Source organism: Antechinus flavipes, chromosome 3, assembly GCF_016432865.1.
Source record: "Antechinus flavipes isolate AdamAnt ecotype Samford, QLD, Australia chromosome 3, AdamAnt_v2, whole genome shotgun sequence".
Lineage (NCBI taxonomy): Eukaryota > Metazoa > Chordata > Mammalia > Dasyuromorphia > Dasyuridae > Antechinus > Antechinus flavipes.
In genome coordinates, this window is record NC_067400.1 from 408,222,025 (window position 1) to 408,241,165 (window position 19,141).

Here is a 19,141-nt window from a genome sequence, read left to right on the forward strand (position 1 = left end):
GGATGAAATGATCCCTAATATCCCTTCCAGCTCTGAAATAACGTAATTTATATTACAAGTAACCTGAGTTATCTAAAATGTTTCATTTTTTTTATCCTTGCATTAGGGCTTTTTATATGGTTCAGGAGTGTCCAAAGAATCTCCAATAATTATAATTTAAGGTCATTATAACTCAGGGGAGCAAGTTTATATTTTCAATTAGGTTTGCTAAAAATTAAATATTTAGGGTTCTGTAATTAGCACTTAATAGTGTGCCCAGCATTTTTATCTTATCCATAAATATACCAGATATATCTACTGTTGATATATAAATCCCTTCAAACATTAACTTAGAACAGTACGACAAGGAAACTACACCTCCGGGAACATGTTTATTGTGTTCGAGATGATACATTAGGTGCTCGCTCTCTGAGCTACAAAGGGTAAAAGGAAATCCTTTCATTACAAACTGACAAAGGTAAAAGGTAAAACATTTTCCACAACAGCATGTACCACATAATTGGAAATAGATCTGGGTTTAATACAAATGACATAATTTCTAGTCATCTACAAACTACTTTAATAACTTCATACAGATTATGAATTAGGCTAAAATGCACTATAATATTTGGTAGACTTCAGGAACAGTATCCTTAGTACATCACAAAATACATTTTGATATCCCAAAGAAGCAAGACTTGCAAGTAGGCATTTTAAACATAACTAATCTACAGCTACAAAGTTCTACTCGTGATAGCATTTACCTTTTTGGGCAGTCTCCCAGTCTTCAAAGGATAAAAGCAGAGAGTAGAATCAGTATAACATATACACAGAAGTCCGTATTGTAAAGGCTATAAAGATTTGCTGCACAGTGTAAAGAGGCCTCCTGCTTCTTCACACTGTGCCAAAAAAAAAAACGCCATTTATGTTGCATATCTCTTGGTCCACTGTCTGGCTATCCTGTCATGTTCTGCTCTGTTGGTCAAATACTGAGTGGCTATGCTTCCAACCAGAGGATCAGCTGTAAAAAGGGAAGAAAAAAAGATTAGAAAATTTATCATCAGGTCTTTAGTGACCAGTATATCATTTTCTCACAGAAAAGGTTATATTTTGCTACAGCTACTTGACAGAATGGCAAGACTTTTTTTCCCCCTAAGACTTACATGTAAAAAAAATAGTTGAAATTGCCATAACATTGGCTGATTACTCCCCATAATCCATCCTACCCTCTGCAAGAAAGGGGAAAAAACCAACCAACCAAACCAAACCAAAACAACAACAAAACAAAACAAAATAAAAACAAACAAAAACCCTCATTAAAGGTTTCAGGGAGGAGGTATCATCAACATGTCTTTTTTTGTTTCTTAAAAGACTAATGCTCTGATATATATTATTAATAATTATGAGGACAGTAAACATTATTTTGTTATTGGACTTCATATTCACCTTCTAAAATAAATGATTATCAGGCATTTCTATCCTCTGAGATGACATTTATTTTTTGCAATTTTGTTTCAAGGGCCCTACATGGAACATAAGGTTATGTCCTACAATTCATTAGGTTACCAATTTCAATCAGCTTTGACAATTATGATGCAACAAATTAAATGGCAATTAGCTCAGCTGAAACAAATGGCAATTAGCTCAGCTGAAACAAAAACAGAGATAACTATGTTTAAAAAATAACAACCAGGTGTGACAGTCAAGTACATTTATGTATGGATAAACTTTCAATCTTAACAGTGTTATCCAGAAACTCTTGATATAATGTGGTCTGTATTGGAATAACCAAATCATAGATTTTAGAGCATCAAAGGGCCTTACCTTAGAAATTGTTTAGTCCAATTACCTTGCTAGCAGCAATTATTTGTATGTGCTGATGCAGAATAATGTACAATTGACTACTTCTATCAAGAAAGAAATAAGAAACTTCTCCATTCATCTATAAATTGTTAACTTAAAAGACATGAGGCTAGGAGAAAAGAGACACTATTTTAGCCCTCTCAAAAGACAGGAGAATGACAGGCAAGAAGACCAAGAGAAAGGGGAAAGAAGAACATTCCAGGATATCAATGGAATTGATTTTTTTAAAAATGCTGGCAAACTAATAAATGAAATAAAGATGAAATTTATACTAATGTCTTCTCATTATTTCTTCTGTTCACCAGCAGCTACTTACTTTTCATTCCACATTTAAGATGACTAGGGAAAGACACAGTTTGGTTGTTTGACAGTATTACTTTATGGTTGTTAGGATTCACTTACCAGGATTGCAATCTGTCAAGAGGGAACAAATAGACAGCAAAACCTTTGAAATAGTCAGAGCAGGGCTCCAGTTGTCTTTAAGGATATCCAGACAGATGACTCCCTGACTGTTGATGTTGCAGTGATAAATTCTGGTACGGAAAGTAACCTAAAGGTAGTTAACAGTGAAAATGGAATTAAAATTCATCCTTTATAACGGAAATCTCAAACGTAGCTTGTTAGCAATAATAAAGAAAAGCAGTATCACAAAGATTTCACAGAGATGTCTACAAACAGGAGAAAATTCACCTGGAGATTCCCTTCTTGATATGAAGCAATTGGTCTACATTGTACTAGAAACACAGTTTATTGAGTAAATTTAGTCATAATCTAAGTTGCCCCTTGTAGGGAACATTGAAATAAATAACAGAGAAAGAGGCAGAGAATTGAAACAATTTTTGTAAAGAAATACTTGTTTAATGTGTCTATCCCTAACTTCCTCTTAAACTTCCTCATTTTATATGAAGATCATAATGAAGAGTACTAGAAAGGCAAAAAAATTTCCTTAATTAACAGAACCTGTCTTACCTAAGAAATCTATTGTTAGGTTAAGTCTTTCAGTAGTAAAAAAACACCATCAACTACGTCAATTCTTCCCACAATGAAGAAACTACCATGGTGGGGTTAGGAGGAATGACTCCAGAAATGGCCACTTCTGCCTACTCCTCCACTTCCACTTCTACTTCCCCATCTACATTCTCTCAGATGGCTCCCTCCCATATTAGACTGGAGAGACAGTGAAGAGTAAAGGCAGCTGCAAAAATGGGACAAAGGCAGTCTCTATAAGATGAAGTGGTATCCTTTAAAAATAAAGATGAGGAAAGTGAGCGGGAGGTTGCAGAGAATATGGATTGCCCATGTGCAGAATATGAAAAGTCAACTACACATAATGACATAAAAGGAAATAATCATTAATCTTGGTTTAAATAAGGCATTGATATATCTGATAATTTATCAATCATTCTAGTAACCAATATTCATTTAATAACTATTGACGAATGTTCTCCAGACATCCAAATGACTCAATGGTTAGAATGTTGAACGTGGAGTTAGGGAAAACCTCAGATATAGATCACTATTTATCTTAATCCACCAGAGAAGGAAATAATAGTAAACCAGTCTAATACTTTTAGCAAGAAAAACCAATGGAAAATATGCTCTATGGAATCATAAAGAGCTGGACATAACTGAATTACTAAACAACAAAAGTGTTTCTGAATGATATTCACATTATTTTTGAGGAAATTTCAATACCTTGCTTGAACCGAAATACGTATGGGAAATTCAGCAATGGAGAAAAATGATGTTATCAAATATACAATACAGGAGGAACAGGAGAGTAGCAAGAATTACATTAAGCTTTCATCTGTCAGATCAAACTGTTAGAAACACTCATTTAAAATAATGAGGAATTTTACCAAGAGGATTACAGTGACTTAGTAAAAGTTTGAGGGGGAAAAAAATGACTGTTCTCTAAACAACCAAAAAAAGAGAGCCCTTAATAAAAAGTAATAATTAGTGCTGATAAGTGTAGTAAAACCAATATAAAATGCACAAAGGAAAGGACTAAAGAATTTAGAATTGGAAAGGTCCTCAGAGATTATCTTGTCCAATTTCCTCATTTCACAGATAGGGAAAATGAAGCCCAGTTACTAGCTTGTTACTAGCTACTAGCTACTAGCTTGTCAAAAATTATATTGGGTAATATCAGTCAGCATTCTTTCTGCTATCTCACACTGCTACCCTTATAGTCCCTTGATGTGGTACTTTAATTTTTTTTTTGGGGGGGGAGGGTGAAATATAAAGCATTTTTCAAATTCTGAATGCAAGAGTCATTCCTTTCAACAAGGTATTTTTCTTTCTCACTTGTAGGATTTTGTTTAGCAAGAAACTGTTTATTGATCTTTTAACATCAATAACTCAGTTTCTACTTGAAGAAACTGAACATGTAGAAATAAATGTCAATAATCCAGTATGCTCATAGGCTTATTTTCTTAAGGCCTGGCCTTTTTTATACAGTATAGTACATTTATATTGTACTAGTTTTGAAGGCTAATAGGCAGAAGAATGAAAGCAGTTACCATTTTGGGCTTTCAGTCAATTAGAGATTTTATCCTTGGTAAGACTAGGCTTATTCTCTAAGGTTCAATCTACTCTACTCCTGATTTTATAGACAACAAGGAAGCATAGTAGCTTTTTCCATGAAAATATTTTGCTTAAATAAGATGGAAAACATGCTTATTACTCCACAAACATATTTGTTCTGACTTTTCTCATATGTGCTCTTTCTATTAGATTATAAAAATTTTGAAGGCAGGTACCATGTCTCATTTATCTTTGTATCTTTCTTAGCATCAGGCAGAATGACTTGATCCTAGTTTGCTAGATGGATGAATAATGAATGAAGAATGTAGTTCTGAGGAATAAATATATGATTTGAGTGGTTTGCCAACCCCTTTGTTTCTGTAAATCATGTCTGCTTCTTTCCTTCAATCCATTTTTAAGCTCAATACATGTTAGCTGCCTGACTTCCTCAATTTCTATATTGCTCCCTTAAAATATCATTATATAAAACTCAAAATAATCAAATTATTCCATCTATGCTATTTTGAAATAATTTTAAAGAGAAGTGGGCAAATACTAAAAAGAGGCTTACCTTTGGTGGTTTAAATGGATAATCTGATGAAAATGTGATATCCAGAAAAAACACACCACCTTCATATACAGAACCTGGTGGTCCAAGTATAGTTGATCTCCATTCATAAATGTTATCACCTTTAGGCCCAGCACTATCAAGAGAGGAAAAAAAAAATGTACATCAGTAAACAGTATTTTAAAAGTACTCACACATTTTGGGTAAATTGGCATTTTGGAGGGTTAAAAAAGCCTAGATTACTTTAAAGGAAATAAATTTGTTATCCTCTGATGCCTGTTTTTCTCAACAAATATATTTCTGTTCACAATGAATGTAACTCAGTACACACAAAATCCAATCATATTTTTATATTGTTCACGATGCTTTATAGATGAATACAGATTGCTAAAGAATGCTGGAGTTAATATAACTGATACTATTGACTGATATATCACCCACGTTTTCCTAGGGATCTTTAAATCACTCATTATTTTGACTTTCTGAGCATAGCTGCATATATGTGCATTCAGGACTTTATCTTTGTAATCACAGATAACTTAAAAGCTGAAGAGATTTTAGAGACAAACTTGTCCAACTTTTTCTTCTCTTTCAGAAACAGGAAAACTGAGGTCGAGAAAGGTAAAGCAATTTATCTAAGTTTTAAATATATATGTTTGTATGTATGCATGTATACATGTATAGTGCTAAACACACAAACACATACACACATGATTTTAAAATAAGTGATATAAATAGTGATAGGATAAAGTCATATTAATAACTACTGTCCCAAAGGCAAAATATCTGAAAAAACTAGATCAATGTTAAAAATCACTTGGATAGGTCTTGACTGATTTTTAATAAAAAATGTAAAATGTAAATTATATGTAGTAGATTTATGGGGGAAAGGTGATGCTAATATTAAAATGAAATGAGCAAAGAAGGGTGCTGAATACTTTATGCTCATGAATGAGTAACTGAATATAGGCCAGCTGGAATTGTAAATATTTAAGAAAAAAAGTTTTGTTTTTTTAATTTCAATGTTTACAATAACTACTACCAACTGCAAATTCTTAGCCAACTAGCACCATTAAATGTTAGGTAGTAATTCTGCATAAGTTAAGCTTTCCAGATAACTGAAACTTACCCATTTAAGGTTCAAGATTTTTTTTTTTAAATCAAATCAAAAAAACATACACTTCTATGACTTATTAAAAAGAGTAGTATGAACACAAATTACTTTTTTTTTCCCCTTTGAAAGTCTTCATAATGAACCCTAATGAATTTTTAAGCATTAAATTTATTGGAAGCAGCATTGATGAAATGGAAAGACTAATTTTTCTCATCAGAAGGCCTGGGTTTAAATCACAAGTCACTTAGTAGCTACAATTACAACATTCTGTGGCTCTATATAATTGCTTGCTATAGTTGGTATTGCTAACTTGATTGATTTTATAAAACTGTATGGTTAAGGACCCAATTGTTGCTTCACCTTTCTTACAAAGTATTGCCTACAAGCTTTATCATTTTTGTTCACGTTTGAGTTCACAGTTGTGTTTGAATCATGAAAGTTGCCAGAAGGAAAGTGGCTTGTTACAGAGTACAGCAAGCTGTTGACAAGCCTAAGTTCTGCCAGGACTACTTTAATGAACGAATACCCCACATACGGATACACATACACACACACCCCTACAATTTTTAAAAAATAATTTGCTCTCTTGGGCAATTAAACAAGTTTTCTTCAAGCTTGACTGAAATATTAATTTACTTGTTATACATTCTTCAATGACAATGAAAAAACAAACTATATTAATTCAGAACATACAATAATATACATATATTATTTTTTAAAACTTCAAGGATCTCTAGTACATCTCTCTTTTCTCTATGTAAAGTGTTATGCCTAGGATCTAACCTGTAATAAATAAGACTGGGATTTGAACTCGGATATGAATGAAATCCAGCAGAGCCTCCTATATACCACAATAGTGGAATGAACCCACTTTGCTTACACAAATATCAACAGAGGCTAATGGCAACAGCAGGAAAAAAATCAATGAGAAAAATTCATTAATTAGCATCCTCATATTTTCATTATCTGAAATCAAGTTATTTTGTGAATAGAATCACTATTCTTTTATTTCTTTCCTACTCTCTGCCAAATGTGTTATGCATCAGTCTTGAAAGATTTTTTGTTATTTAGTTCTTAAACTCCTCTTAAATTGCTCTTAAATTTCATTCATATTTTCTACACTGATGTAACTAATAATAAATAAATAAACCATATGAGATAGGTAAATAAAGTTCAAAAACAATGACAAATTTGAACTTGGGAATTTTCAGTGAACAGCTGCTCCTACTGTTAAACAGTGACATTATTTGAAACCCTAACAATAGCACAATGACTAGTATCTTAGTGTAATCCATTTTCTCATTGCTTGAAAACTGATTGGGTATAATTACTCTTTGCCAAGGACCATAAACACTATTCACTTCTAACAGAGGCAACCATGGCAAAGAAATTTTAAACATTAAATTTATTGGAAGCAGTAGTGATGAAATGGAAAAGACTAGTTTTTCTAATCAGAAAGTCTGGGTTTAAAACACAAGTCACTTACTAGCTATGGTTATAATATGGGTTGGTTTGATGACCAAATGAGATTAGAGCTACAAAATATTCTGTACACCACCAAGCTACGTAAAAACTAGTTATTATTATTATTATTATTAATTTTTTCTACCTTCAAGACACTTCATTTTCCTACCTTTAGACTTTCTATCTTAACAATTTTTTGGTCTGATGTTGAGCCAAAAACAATTTATCATTGGCAATTTTATTTTATTCCCCATGAAAAATAAACTGATTTTTAAAAATGTGTAAATACACCTAATATGCTATGCATGGTCTTCTGAACTGATGTAGCCACTGAGCAAAGCATTTTGGAACTCTGCTCAGTTCACTAAACTTCATAACCATTTACCCAGGATTCCACTACTAACCACATACTCCAAAATTACCAATGAGATAGACATAAAACATATCAGTTCCTTTGTACCAGCAAAACAACTGGACACACAGGGGAATGCCCATATATTAGGAAATAGCTAAACATTATATTATATGAATGTTATAAAATATTATTATGCTATAAAAATGATGGAATAGATGATTTTGATGAAATGGACCTCACTATAATCTAAATGAACTGATAACAATCAACGCAAGTACAATCAAGAGAACCACTGGTATATAGTAACAACATTAAAAAACTCCCAAACTCTGAAAAGCCTTGAAAACTCTGATCAGTACAGATACCAGAGGATCAAAGATATCCTGAAAAAAGGTAATAGGACTCAATGAAGAATGAAAAGTGCATTTTTGGACACAATCAATGAAAAAAATCTTCTTTTGTTTGACTTGTTTTTGTTTAGCTGGGGATGAGGAAAAGGAAAAAAAAAAGAAAATGAAAATTCTTGTTAATTAAAATTTAAAAGAGTTGGATTGAATTTTAGCAGAAGAATGAATAAGAAAATCTTTAAATCAATAAATTCTCTCATATAATTCTTATTGATAAACGTCAGTGAATATTACCATCTTCCTACTATATACAGGTAAATTTTGCAAACAAAAAGACATTACCATACTTAATTTCATTCCACAAGGACAGTAAAAGCTTAGTAACAGGAATAAACATCTTACATTGACATAAATTCTTAGGTCTTACATACCTTAGTTAGAATTTAATTTTAAACAGAATTAATTTTAAAGATCAGCAATCATTGAAATAAAGAACACTTTCTCTTTCTAATATCCCAGTATGATCCCTATTCAATCTGGATTATTCATTTTTCTCCTCCTACTTATTGAAGATCAGTTATCCTCCCAAAACACCTAATTAAGTATTTTCTATATCCTTTCTTTTTCTGAAATCAAATTTTCAAATATTCCAAACTCTAGTCCCTTGTTACAGCCCCTTCTTCTAATTCATAAAGAATATATTATAGACAAGTAAATGTTTCTAAAATAAAGAAAAATCAGAGTTTTTGAAATAACCAGTCAATTTACAACTAAAAATTAAGTATATCACAAAAGTATATTTATAAGTCAAGTTCCTGCCCCCAACAGCAACAGTCTGCCCCCAAATCATGAATATGACGAAAGAACTATAAACATTTACTCAACTATGAATGGAAAGAAGGAAAGTAGGAATGGAGAAACAAAGAAAGAATGAGCTAAGAACATGAAAACTGGCCAAGACAGAATGGGATGGAGATTCTTTTGAACTTCTAGAGGAGTTAGAGGTGCTGCCCTAATATTTAAGGAAATGAAACTGTGGTATGGTTTGGAAATTAGAAAAACTGGGTTCTATATTTCCTTCTTTACTATTAACTTGAGCAAGTCCTTTCTTTTAGGGGCTTCAGATTTTGATTTAAATAAAAAAAAATGATAGACTGGACTTCCAATTACAACTCTTTAGAAATTTCTTTAAAATGGCTTGCCATCCAGCTGAATTAAAGTCAAGTGGAGTTGGCAGAGGGGAGGAAAAGAGGAAGAAAGAGAGGAGAGCAGTTGAGAGACAAAGAGGGACAAAGAAAGAAGACAGAAAAATACTCCCAGAGATGATACTAATAAAAAGAAGGAAGGAAGGAAGGAAGGAAGGAAGGAAGGAAGGAAGGAAGGAAGGAAGGAAGGAAGGAAGGAAGGAAGGAAGGAAGGAAGGAAGGAAGGAAGGAGAAAGGAAGGAGGGAGAAAGGAAGGAGGAGAAAGGAAGGAGGGAGAAAGGAAGGAAGGAAGGAAGAAAAGGAAGGAAGGAGAAAGGAAGGAAGGAAGGAAGAAGGAAGGAAGGAAGGAAGAAAGGAAGGAAGGAGGAAGGAAGGAAGGAAGGAAGGAAGGAAAGAAGGAAGGAAGGAAGGAAGGAAGGAAGGAAGCAGAAAGTCCTAAGGAACGTATATAAATTAGACATTTTTATGTCGGGGAAAGTTACAACAATCGTCATCTTTTTGTGCTTAATGAATCCTCCCTATTCTTTAAAGAAGCTTCCAACTCTTGTTCCCTTCACTAAGACTAGGTTTTTTCCATGTCTAATAATAAATAGAATCCTAGGCGGTATACTGAGTATAAACGGAAGGAAAGAAAAAAGGAGGGAGGGAGGGAAGGAGGGAAAGAAGAAAAACGGAGAGGGGAGGGGAAGGGAGAGAGACACAGAAACAGAGAGAGACAAAGAATATATGGAATACATTAGTACACATTTAAAACTAGAAGGGATTTGAAAAGTCATTCTGGCCACTTGGGATACAGAGAGTTGAAGTGCTTGCCCCAAATCCCAGAAACAGTAAGTAGTAGAAATGGGAATTAGACTAGGGTACACTGGTACCATGTTTGGCCCTCTTTCCTCTATACTACCATACACTTGTCCCCTTGTTGTCCTTTCTACTACTATTTCCAAACTCTCTTTCCACGACCACTTTTGAAGAAATGGTTCCTTAAATTTACAACAAGCAATACTAAGAAGTCCAGATTATTTGTTGCTTTGTACTTGGCTAGAATTTCTCTGCTATTTCCATACTCCCTACCTGGAAGGTTAGAAAAGGTGAGAAACTATCTTACCCCCCCCCCAAATATATACATATATGATTTTGCCTTTGCCAAAACTACAAAGAAACCCTTCAGTGACCCAGAAGACAAGAGCACTAATTAAAATAAATATAGTGAGTAGATAGTCTCTATTAAAAATGATTTTTATTCACATTAATAATACATTTTCAGCAGTGACAATGACAGAGTAGCAAAAAATAAAAAAATTAATTTTTTAAAAATATTAAAAAAATATTATTTTTTACAATTGAAATTTACCTGTAAACAAGCCACTGGAGAAGATAACCAAAAAGAGATAACCAAAAATTATTTTACAACTCATAATGCTTAACTGGGTAAAAATTAAACATAGGTCCACAATGCACAATGTCTTCTCTCTTATCATCCTGGGTTACTGACACCTCCTCAAGGAAGAGAATTGTTGAGAGGGAGAAAGGAGTGTGAAAGGAACCGTTTGTAAGTGAAAAAAAAAAAAAAAATGGATGCTTGAGCTTGAGATAGATATATCTTATTCTGATTCAGTTTAAGATCTCTGCATTTCAAACCATTAACTTTTTGACAAGTTTATCAGTATGGGCACTCTTTAGGGAATTGAAATAAATGTCATATTCATTTTTTTCACATAACTAAACAAGCTACAAAAACAGAATTAGTCTCATGTTTAAAAAATTCAAGCAAATTAAAAAATGTCGTAATTTAGGCACCTAAAAACTTCCCACAAAAACAGCTAAAATAAGCAACTTTGGTCAGCACTGATAGAACATTATCAAGACCAACTATATGAAATAGTAAAAATTCTGCTGTATTTGATTTCTCTAAAAATTGCTACTTATATATCTCTTACTAGTAATTAAAATTCACTTTATCATAAAGGTAACACGACTACAATTTTTAATGTAAATGCTTTAAAATTTTAAAAGTTAAGAAAACCTACTCCAATAAGAATGATTTTTTTTAAATTGGTTATTGCAACATCATCAACACTGTGTCTCAGATTCTCTAGAAATAGTTACCATGTAATTTCTTTTTAAGCCTAGCAAGGAGATTATGCTACTTCCTGGGCGCCAGTTAAACAGTTAGGAAATTATTACTATGGCAAGAAACTGGAAACTGAATAGATGCCCATAAATTGGAGAATGGCTCAATAAATTACGGTTATGAGAATGGCTCAATAAATTATGGTTATGGAATATTATTGTTCTGTAAGAAACAACCAGCAGGATGATTTCAGAGAGGTCTAGAGAGACTTACATGAACTGAAGCTGTGAGAAGTGAGCAGAACCAGGAGATCATTATACACACCAACAAGACTATACAATATCAATTCTGATGGACATGGCTCTCTTCAACAATGAGATGATTCAAACCAGTTCCACTTACTCAGTGAGAAAGAGAACCAGCTACACCCATAGAGGACCATGAGAACTAAGTGTGGACCACAACATAGCATGCTCACTCTTTCTGTTATTGTTTGCTTGAATTGTTTTCTTACTCAGTTTTTTTTTTTTCCAACTTGATCCAATTTTTCTTGTGTAACAAAATAACCATAAATATGTATATTGGATTTAACATATATTTTAACATATTTAACATGTATTGGACTACCTGCCGTGTAGGGGAGGGGGTGGGAGGAAAGAAAGGATAATTTGGAACAGAAGGTTTTGCAAGGGAAAAATTGAAAAATTACCCATGCATATGTTTTGTAAATAAAAAGCTTTAATTAAAAAAAAAAAAAAAGAGTAACTACTAGTATCTCTTTTTGATTAGCAATGGACAAAATGTCTGAATATTCCCACAAAGAGAGCAAAGGTGTTTTTTATTTATTTATTTTTTTTTTTGGTGGGGGGAGTTGTTTTGTTTTGTTTTTAATATGAAAACTTCATTTACAACAAACTTATTTTTCAAAAAACATTTTACTTCCTCAACTCAAAAGAAAATTTTAAAGTTTCATATCAAAACTTTTTTTTTTTTCCCTGAGGCAACTGGGGTTAAGTGACTTGCCCAAAATCTGTTAAGGAAGGTATAAGTGTCTGAGGCTACATTTAAAAGGTCTTCCTGACTTCAAGGATGGTGCGCTAACCATTGCACCACTTAGCTGCCTCAAAACATATTTTTCTATTAATCTGAAAAGGGATTATCCATGAAAGACCAAAGATCAAGAAATATAAAGAAGCAAAGCAGTATTATTAACTGTGATTTCATTGGTGAAGATAATCCCCAAGATGGAAACCACACCAATGCCCATCCTATTAACAATTTACCAGCAAATTAACTGAGGTTAAGTGATATATTAGGTTCACAATCAAATGATGCCATTCTGCCCTTTTGCAATTTGTTTTTAATATTGCACAAACTATATTGCTAACAAAATACTAACAGATTCCCTGGGGGAAAAAAAATCTTGTTTGATGTCATTCAGAAGTCCTATCACTTGTTGTACAAAATCTTCTAATTTTTATATAAAATGCTTAGTGGTCTTCTGTGATTTAATAGTTATTTTACAGATCATTGTTTCAAGAGACATGTAGACTGACTAATTCATATAGTTAAATGTCTATTTAAATTTTTTCCCTATCTAAATATGCATTATTTTTAATGCATCCTCGATCCAGGAATCGGTCTTTAAAATAATTACTATATAACTTGTGTTTTGTCTATCTTAAGGCATGTTATGACATTTGCTGAAATGTAGCTACGACTACTGTACAAATTCATAAGAAAGTAACACAGTTAGAGAGCAAATGCTTAATTGCAAACTGCAGTTTTGTAAATACAGGTGGAAAATATTTGTAATAACATTATCTGACATGATAAACAGGATCAAGTTCAAAAATACTCACAATTCTTTTGAGTTTTAACATTCAAAGCTGTAGGCACAATTCAATCAGACTGTTTTTAAGACTGAAGTTGCAGTGTCTTGTTACTTATGGGTACATCCATATACAGTACTAAAACTAAAATACTTAACTACAACTTAAATACAGTCTTTACAAAAATCTGTCTCAACAAATAAAGATTTATCTTTCATAAGAGTAATGGAGGTACTCCCTTAACTTAGCTTTTACTCACAGATGTTTATCCTGGTCTGCAATTCTCTTCCCTAGTACAGCAGGGGATGCTTGCTGGATTGGCAAGGTGGGAAGGATGCATTCAGAAATGCAGGTGGTGAAAACCAAAAGATACTAATAAAAATTGACTCAAATATTTAAAGGGAGAAAAAAAGGGCACAAGTGGTAGTGCTGAATGGGATAAACATAGGGAAGACCTCTCATGGGAATGTGGCCTTGAACTATGACTTGAGATTTTGCAAAAAAAAAAAAACAAGTTGAGCTACAGCTAAAAAGGTGCAGGTATTCGATTGTCTTTGATGAACACTTCTGTTTCTCCCCCACCTCTTAATTAGCATTTCAGTACTTTTAAAGGTGAAGATGAAGGTTTAGGGAATTCAGGTAACAGAATTCTCTCATGCAAGAACATCTGCTTGTACAGCAGTTCTCTAGGGAAATTTGAATTAAGAGTTTATTATTTATTCTTTTGTTTCTGGATTACCCCAAACAATGAAAGAAAAGGTGGAAGAGAGGGGAAGGGCTTTTGCATTTAGGATCTATTTAACCTTGTATTTTGCAGTTTGTGCTTTGTACTCCTCTACTGACACCTTGTCTGTTGGAAGTTGCCCTTTCTTTAGAGATTGTAATAAATCTTTTTTTTGCCCCCCCCTTTTTAAAAACCTCGAGTGTCTTTGATTTTAATTTGTGTAGGAGTCACTGTCCCACATAGGGCTTTTTGTTGTTGTTGCTGTTAAGAATTAGTAACATTATAACTCAACTATGTAATGAATAAATATGCCATACCAGCTAAATGAGCTTTGAAGAGATAATAGATTTATAGCTGGAAGGAACCTCTGAAGATAAGCAGAACAATCCTCTTATTTTAATATACTAGAAGTTAAATCATATTTCATAACAGTATTTCTATATGGAAAATGTGCTGAGTGTTAATTTGCCAACTTAAAAAACAAACAAACAAACAAAAAACTTCGGAATACAAACTATTTGTTTGCATTAAAAATCTATAAATCCTTTGGAATTTTTTTCAATTCATTCTATATATTAAAGTACAATTTATGCAAAAACTGCAATTTATGCAAAAACTAATGCAATGTTGATTGTGTTTTTTACAACTAAATTTTTGCCATTTTAGGAAGTTCACTTAACTCTCTTCTAGATAGGTTCTTTGAGGTTCTAGAACCCCTGGATATTGCTTTTCAGGCTTCAAGACTATAACCTCTGGTACAATCAATATTAGAGTAGAATGCAAAGGCATACTAGAAATATGTACATTCTCTTTAGGGAGCTCCTCATAGAACAGAGAAACTAACATTTGAATCCTAACAAGAAATTAAAATTATTATTATAAATCAGGAGAATGAGGAAAGAGAATTATATACATCCTAAACTATTATTTAATGGCCAAAAGGATTTTCTCACTTAACTGTTATTAACAGTCCTACAAGAAAATAAGCAAGGGAGCACATACACATCCACTACAAAGTGAGCTCCTTGCGGGGAGGGAGAAGAGAGAGAGGCTGCCTTTGAATTCCCAGCACCAACTACATAATAAAGGCTTTTAAAAATGCTTGCAGATAGACTCAGAAGCCATAGCTAGCCTGTGAGGAAAAAAAAAGATTTAAGACCAGATTTCAAGTCTAGCTATGTGACCAATCACTTAACCTTCTCTCAATTTCCAGGCACCTCCCTAGCCACAGTAAACCAAAAAGCAAACTGAAGAGTAAATCTGCACTGGGAAGAGATTTCAACAAAATCTCCAACACAGACCAAAAGAAAAACCAAATTGTTTTAAGATATCATTCACCAAAGAAGGAATAATATGCATTTCCCTAGGTTTAAGGTAGTCTTTCAAAATAAGAAATAATTGAGACAATAAATCAATTAACTGGTGGACCTACCCCCAGTATTAATTGCTACTATATATCTTCCATACTATACACATCACAGGCTCCTCAAATGATTTTTCCTATAATTTGAAAACTAAGAAGTAGAAGGTAGAAAAACTTATTAGGACTCAATAAAAAAATTCTGGTTATATCCAGCATGGACATCCAACTTTTTAGGAAAAATGAATGAATGAAAAAGTATTTATCAAGAAGTTAGTTTGTGTCAGAAGAACTATAATACCTTGATTTATATACATGGAACGTTTCTGGAAAGTGTATAAAATGAATTTTTCAATGTGATTCATTTTAAATGCCTTAATAGGATTGAAAAAAATAAAGAATTCTTTTGCAAAATGTACAAATAACTAATAATGCTATATATATTCAGATATTCATATCCTGGACTTTTTCCCCCCTAGGGGAAAAGAGAAGGGGTAGGTATACTTCTAGCAAATTCCCTCAACACATGCACACCATTTCTTTAAATAGATTTTCAAAAAGCAAATACCTACAGTGAAAACTTGACTGTTTGACATTTAATTTGGTTTCTAATTCCTTAAGTGAAAAAGGGATGAAGGAAAAAGGGATTCCCCTTTTCCCCTCTTTCCTATCCCTTCTATAAGAAGTCTCTTGCTGGATCGCAATTTAACATTTTATTCCACTATGACATTATCAGACCCTATAAGATAAATATTAAAGATGCTTATTTTACAGATGGAAAATATTATAGTCAGCAAATAAAGATATTATTAAGCACCTATTATGTGCTGAGCAATAGGTTAAGTGATACACATACAAAAAAGGCAAAAAGTGAAATTCCCATTTTCACACAATTAGTAGTAAAGGCCCCCCCCCCCAAAAAAGGAATCTAAACTCAAATATTCCTGACTCTGAGTTAAACACTAGGCTCCCAAAGTGTTTATTGGATTTAATTAATTAATTGGGAAATTCTGTGGCACATGATAGAAAAGAAAATTCTCTTGCTGCTGACAGGTCAAGAATTAATGAGTGTTTTTAGGAACTCTAGAATAGGACCAGGACATTTACTTTGGTTAATCTTGTTTCCCTGCTATTCTTCCATCATGGTTAAGTTACATTTTTGTTTAAAATTCAAAAGATACTCAATACATGGATTTAAAATTCTTTTTTGACAGAGTCACTAAATTGGTTAACCAGGGAATTGTCATAAAAATATTTAAACACACTCCAGCCAAGATGGCAGAGAGGAGGAGCACAGCTGTATAAGCCCTGCGTTTTTCTCTCACTATCCATTTCATTACAAGCCTCTGAATTGATGCTTGACTGAAAAAAAACCCACAAATAGTTACCAAGAGAAGCCATCCTTGAGATTCGCCAAGAAAGGTCTGTTTTTGCGCAAGGGCTGGGACAGTTTTGGATCGGGCGCAGGGTGCGGGGCAGGCAGCTGAGAGCATGGCAAGCAGCTCACAGCTGAGCAGACTGGAGAGGGGCCAGGGTGTGATCGCAGCCATCTCTGCGGGGAGAGCTTTGCTACAGGACTGGATACTTTGCCCTGGCAGCAAGCCAGCAGCCCAGCAGAGAAGCTAAAAACACCAGGGGTGAAGAATACAACCCCAAACAGCTGGAGTCTCTCAGGACCTGGCTGCCCCCCCTTTTTCCCCCCCCCCACAGTGACTCAGCACGCTCTGGGATCTCAGAGCGCAGGCGCATACAGTCCTGCTAGTGCCTCACTGCTGCCCCCCCCCTCCCGCAGTCTGCAGAGGAAGCTCGGTAACACCACCCAGCCCCTCCCCCCAAAAAGGAGACTCCAATTAGGGATGATTTCTTTTTTTTCTTTTTGCTAGTTTGTCTTTAATTCTTTGACATAATGAGCAAAAAACTGAAGAGGACTTTAACCCTTGATAGCTTCTATAAAGATAGAGAGCAGACTCCAAATCCTGAGGAGACTAAAAACAGACTTTCTCCAGGTGAATCCCCAAAGGAGGAGATCATCTGTTCCTCAGCACAGATGAACCACATAGAAGTAATTTAAAAGTCTCTCACAAGGGAGCTAGAAGAAAAATGGGAAAAGGAGAGGGAGGCTTGGCAAGAGAGTCTGGAGAAGTCATCCCACTCATTTAAAGAGAGAGTGGATAAAGAAATAAAATCCTTGAAATATAGGATTAGTGAACTGGAAACAGAAAACAGCTCTCTAAAAAACAAAATTGGCGAAATGGAAAAAAATTCCACATACCAAAAGAACTCAATGGGACAATTAGAAAAAGATTTTAAAAGAGTGAGTGAAGAAAACACTTCATTAAAAATCAGAATTGAACAACTGGAATTGAATGACTCGAGGAGACAAGAAGAATCAGTCAAGCAAATCCAAAAAAATCAAACAATGGAAAAGAATGTGAAATACCTTCTGGGGAAGACAACAGACCTGGAAAACAGATCCAGGAGAGACAATCTGAGAATCATTGGACTTCCAGAAAAACATGATGAAAAAAAGAGCCTGGACACTATTTTCCAGGAAATTATCAAAGAGAACTGCCCAGAAGTCATAGGAACAGAGGAAAAAATAAACATTGAAAGGATTCATCGATCACCCACTGAAAGGGATCCTAAAATCAAAACACCAAGAAATATAGTGGCCAAATGCCAGAATCCTCAGACGAAGGAAAAAATACTGCAAGCGGCTAGAAAAACCCAATTCAAGTATCAAGGAGCCACAATAAGGATCACCCAGAATCTGGCAGCATCCACATTAAAGAATCGAAGGGCCTGGAATATGATATTTCAAAAGGCTAAGGAACTTGGTATGCAACCAAAAATAACTTACCCAGCGAGAATGAGCATCTTTTTCCAAGGAAGAAGATGGACATTCAATGAAGTAAGCGAATTTCACCTATTTTTGATGAAAAAGCCAGAACTTAACAAAAAATTTGATCTACAAATATAGAACTCAAGAGAAATCTAAAAAGGTAAAGATTAATCTTGGGAACTATATTTTGACTATATAGATGTATAAAGAATACATGTATATCTTGTTCTAGAAAGTAGATGTGGAAAGGACATTGTACCAGAAAAAGGGTAAAGTGGGGGTACTACATCTCATGAAGAGGCAAAGGAAACCTATTATATCTGAGAGAAAGAATGGAGGGGGATGAATATAGTGGGTATCTTACTGCCTTCAGAATTGGCTTTAAGAGAAAAATTTCAGACATATTCAATTTATGGTGAAACTTCTCCCACCTCATTGAAAAGTGAGAAGGGAAAAGTGAAAAGGGAAGGAATAAGCTAAGTGGAAGGGAATACGGAAACTGGGAGAGAAAGGGGTAAGATAGGAGGAGGAACTCTAAGGCGGGGGGAGGGATACTGAAAAGGAAGAGCTGTGAGAAGCAAGTGGTGCTCACAAGCTTAATACTGGGAAGGGGGGAAAGGGGAAAGAAGGGAGAAAAGCATAAACCGGGGTTAACAAGATGGCAAGTAATATAGAATTGGTCATTCTAACCATAAATGTGAATGGGGTAAACTCCCCCATAAAGAGGAAGCGGTTAGCAGAATGGATTAAAAGCCAGAATCCTACAATATGTTGTTTACAGGAAACACACCTGAAGCAGGGAGATACATGCAGGTTAAAGGTAAAAGGGTTGGAGCAAAATCTACTATGCTTCAGGTGAAGTCAAAAAAGCAAGGGTAGCCATCCTGATCT

General features: G+C 34.1%; 1 protein-coding gene across 6 annotated transcripts in view; it reads right to left on the reverse strand.

Annotated features, from left to right (window-relative positions):
• Positions 1–358: 358 nt before the first annotated feature.
• UBE2E3 (ubiquitin conjugating enzyme E2 E3) overlaps positions 359–19,141 on the reverse strand; it is a 104,586-nt gene continuing 85,803 nt past the window's right edge. For all 6 annotated transcript variants that reach the window (XM_051986109.1, XM_051986108.1, XM_051986105.1 and 3 more), the window contains 3 exons: positions 4,940–5,072; positions 2,245–2,392; positions 359–1,000 (listed from right to left, as the gene is read on the reverse strand). In XM_051986109.1, the coding sequence (XP_051842069.1) occupies positions 903–1,000; positions 2,245–2,392; positions 4,940–5,072 (379 nt within the window). In that variant the 3' untranslated portion in view covers positions 359–902. The remainder of the gene's footprint in view (positions 1,001–2,244; positions 2,393–4,939; positions 5,073–19,141) is intronic.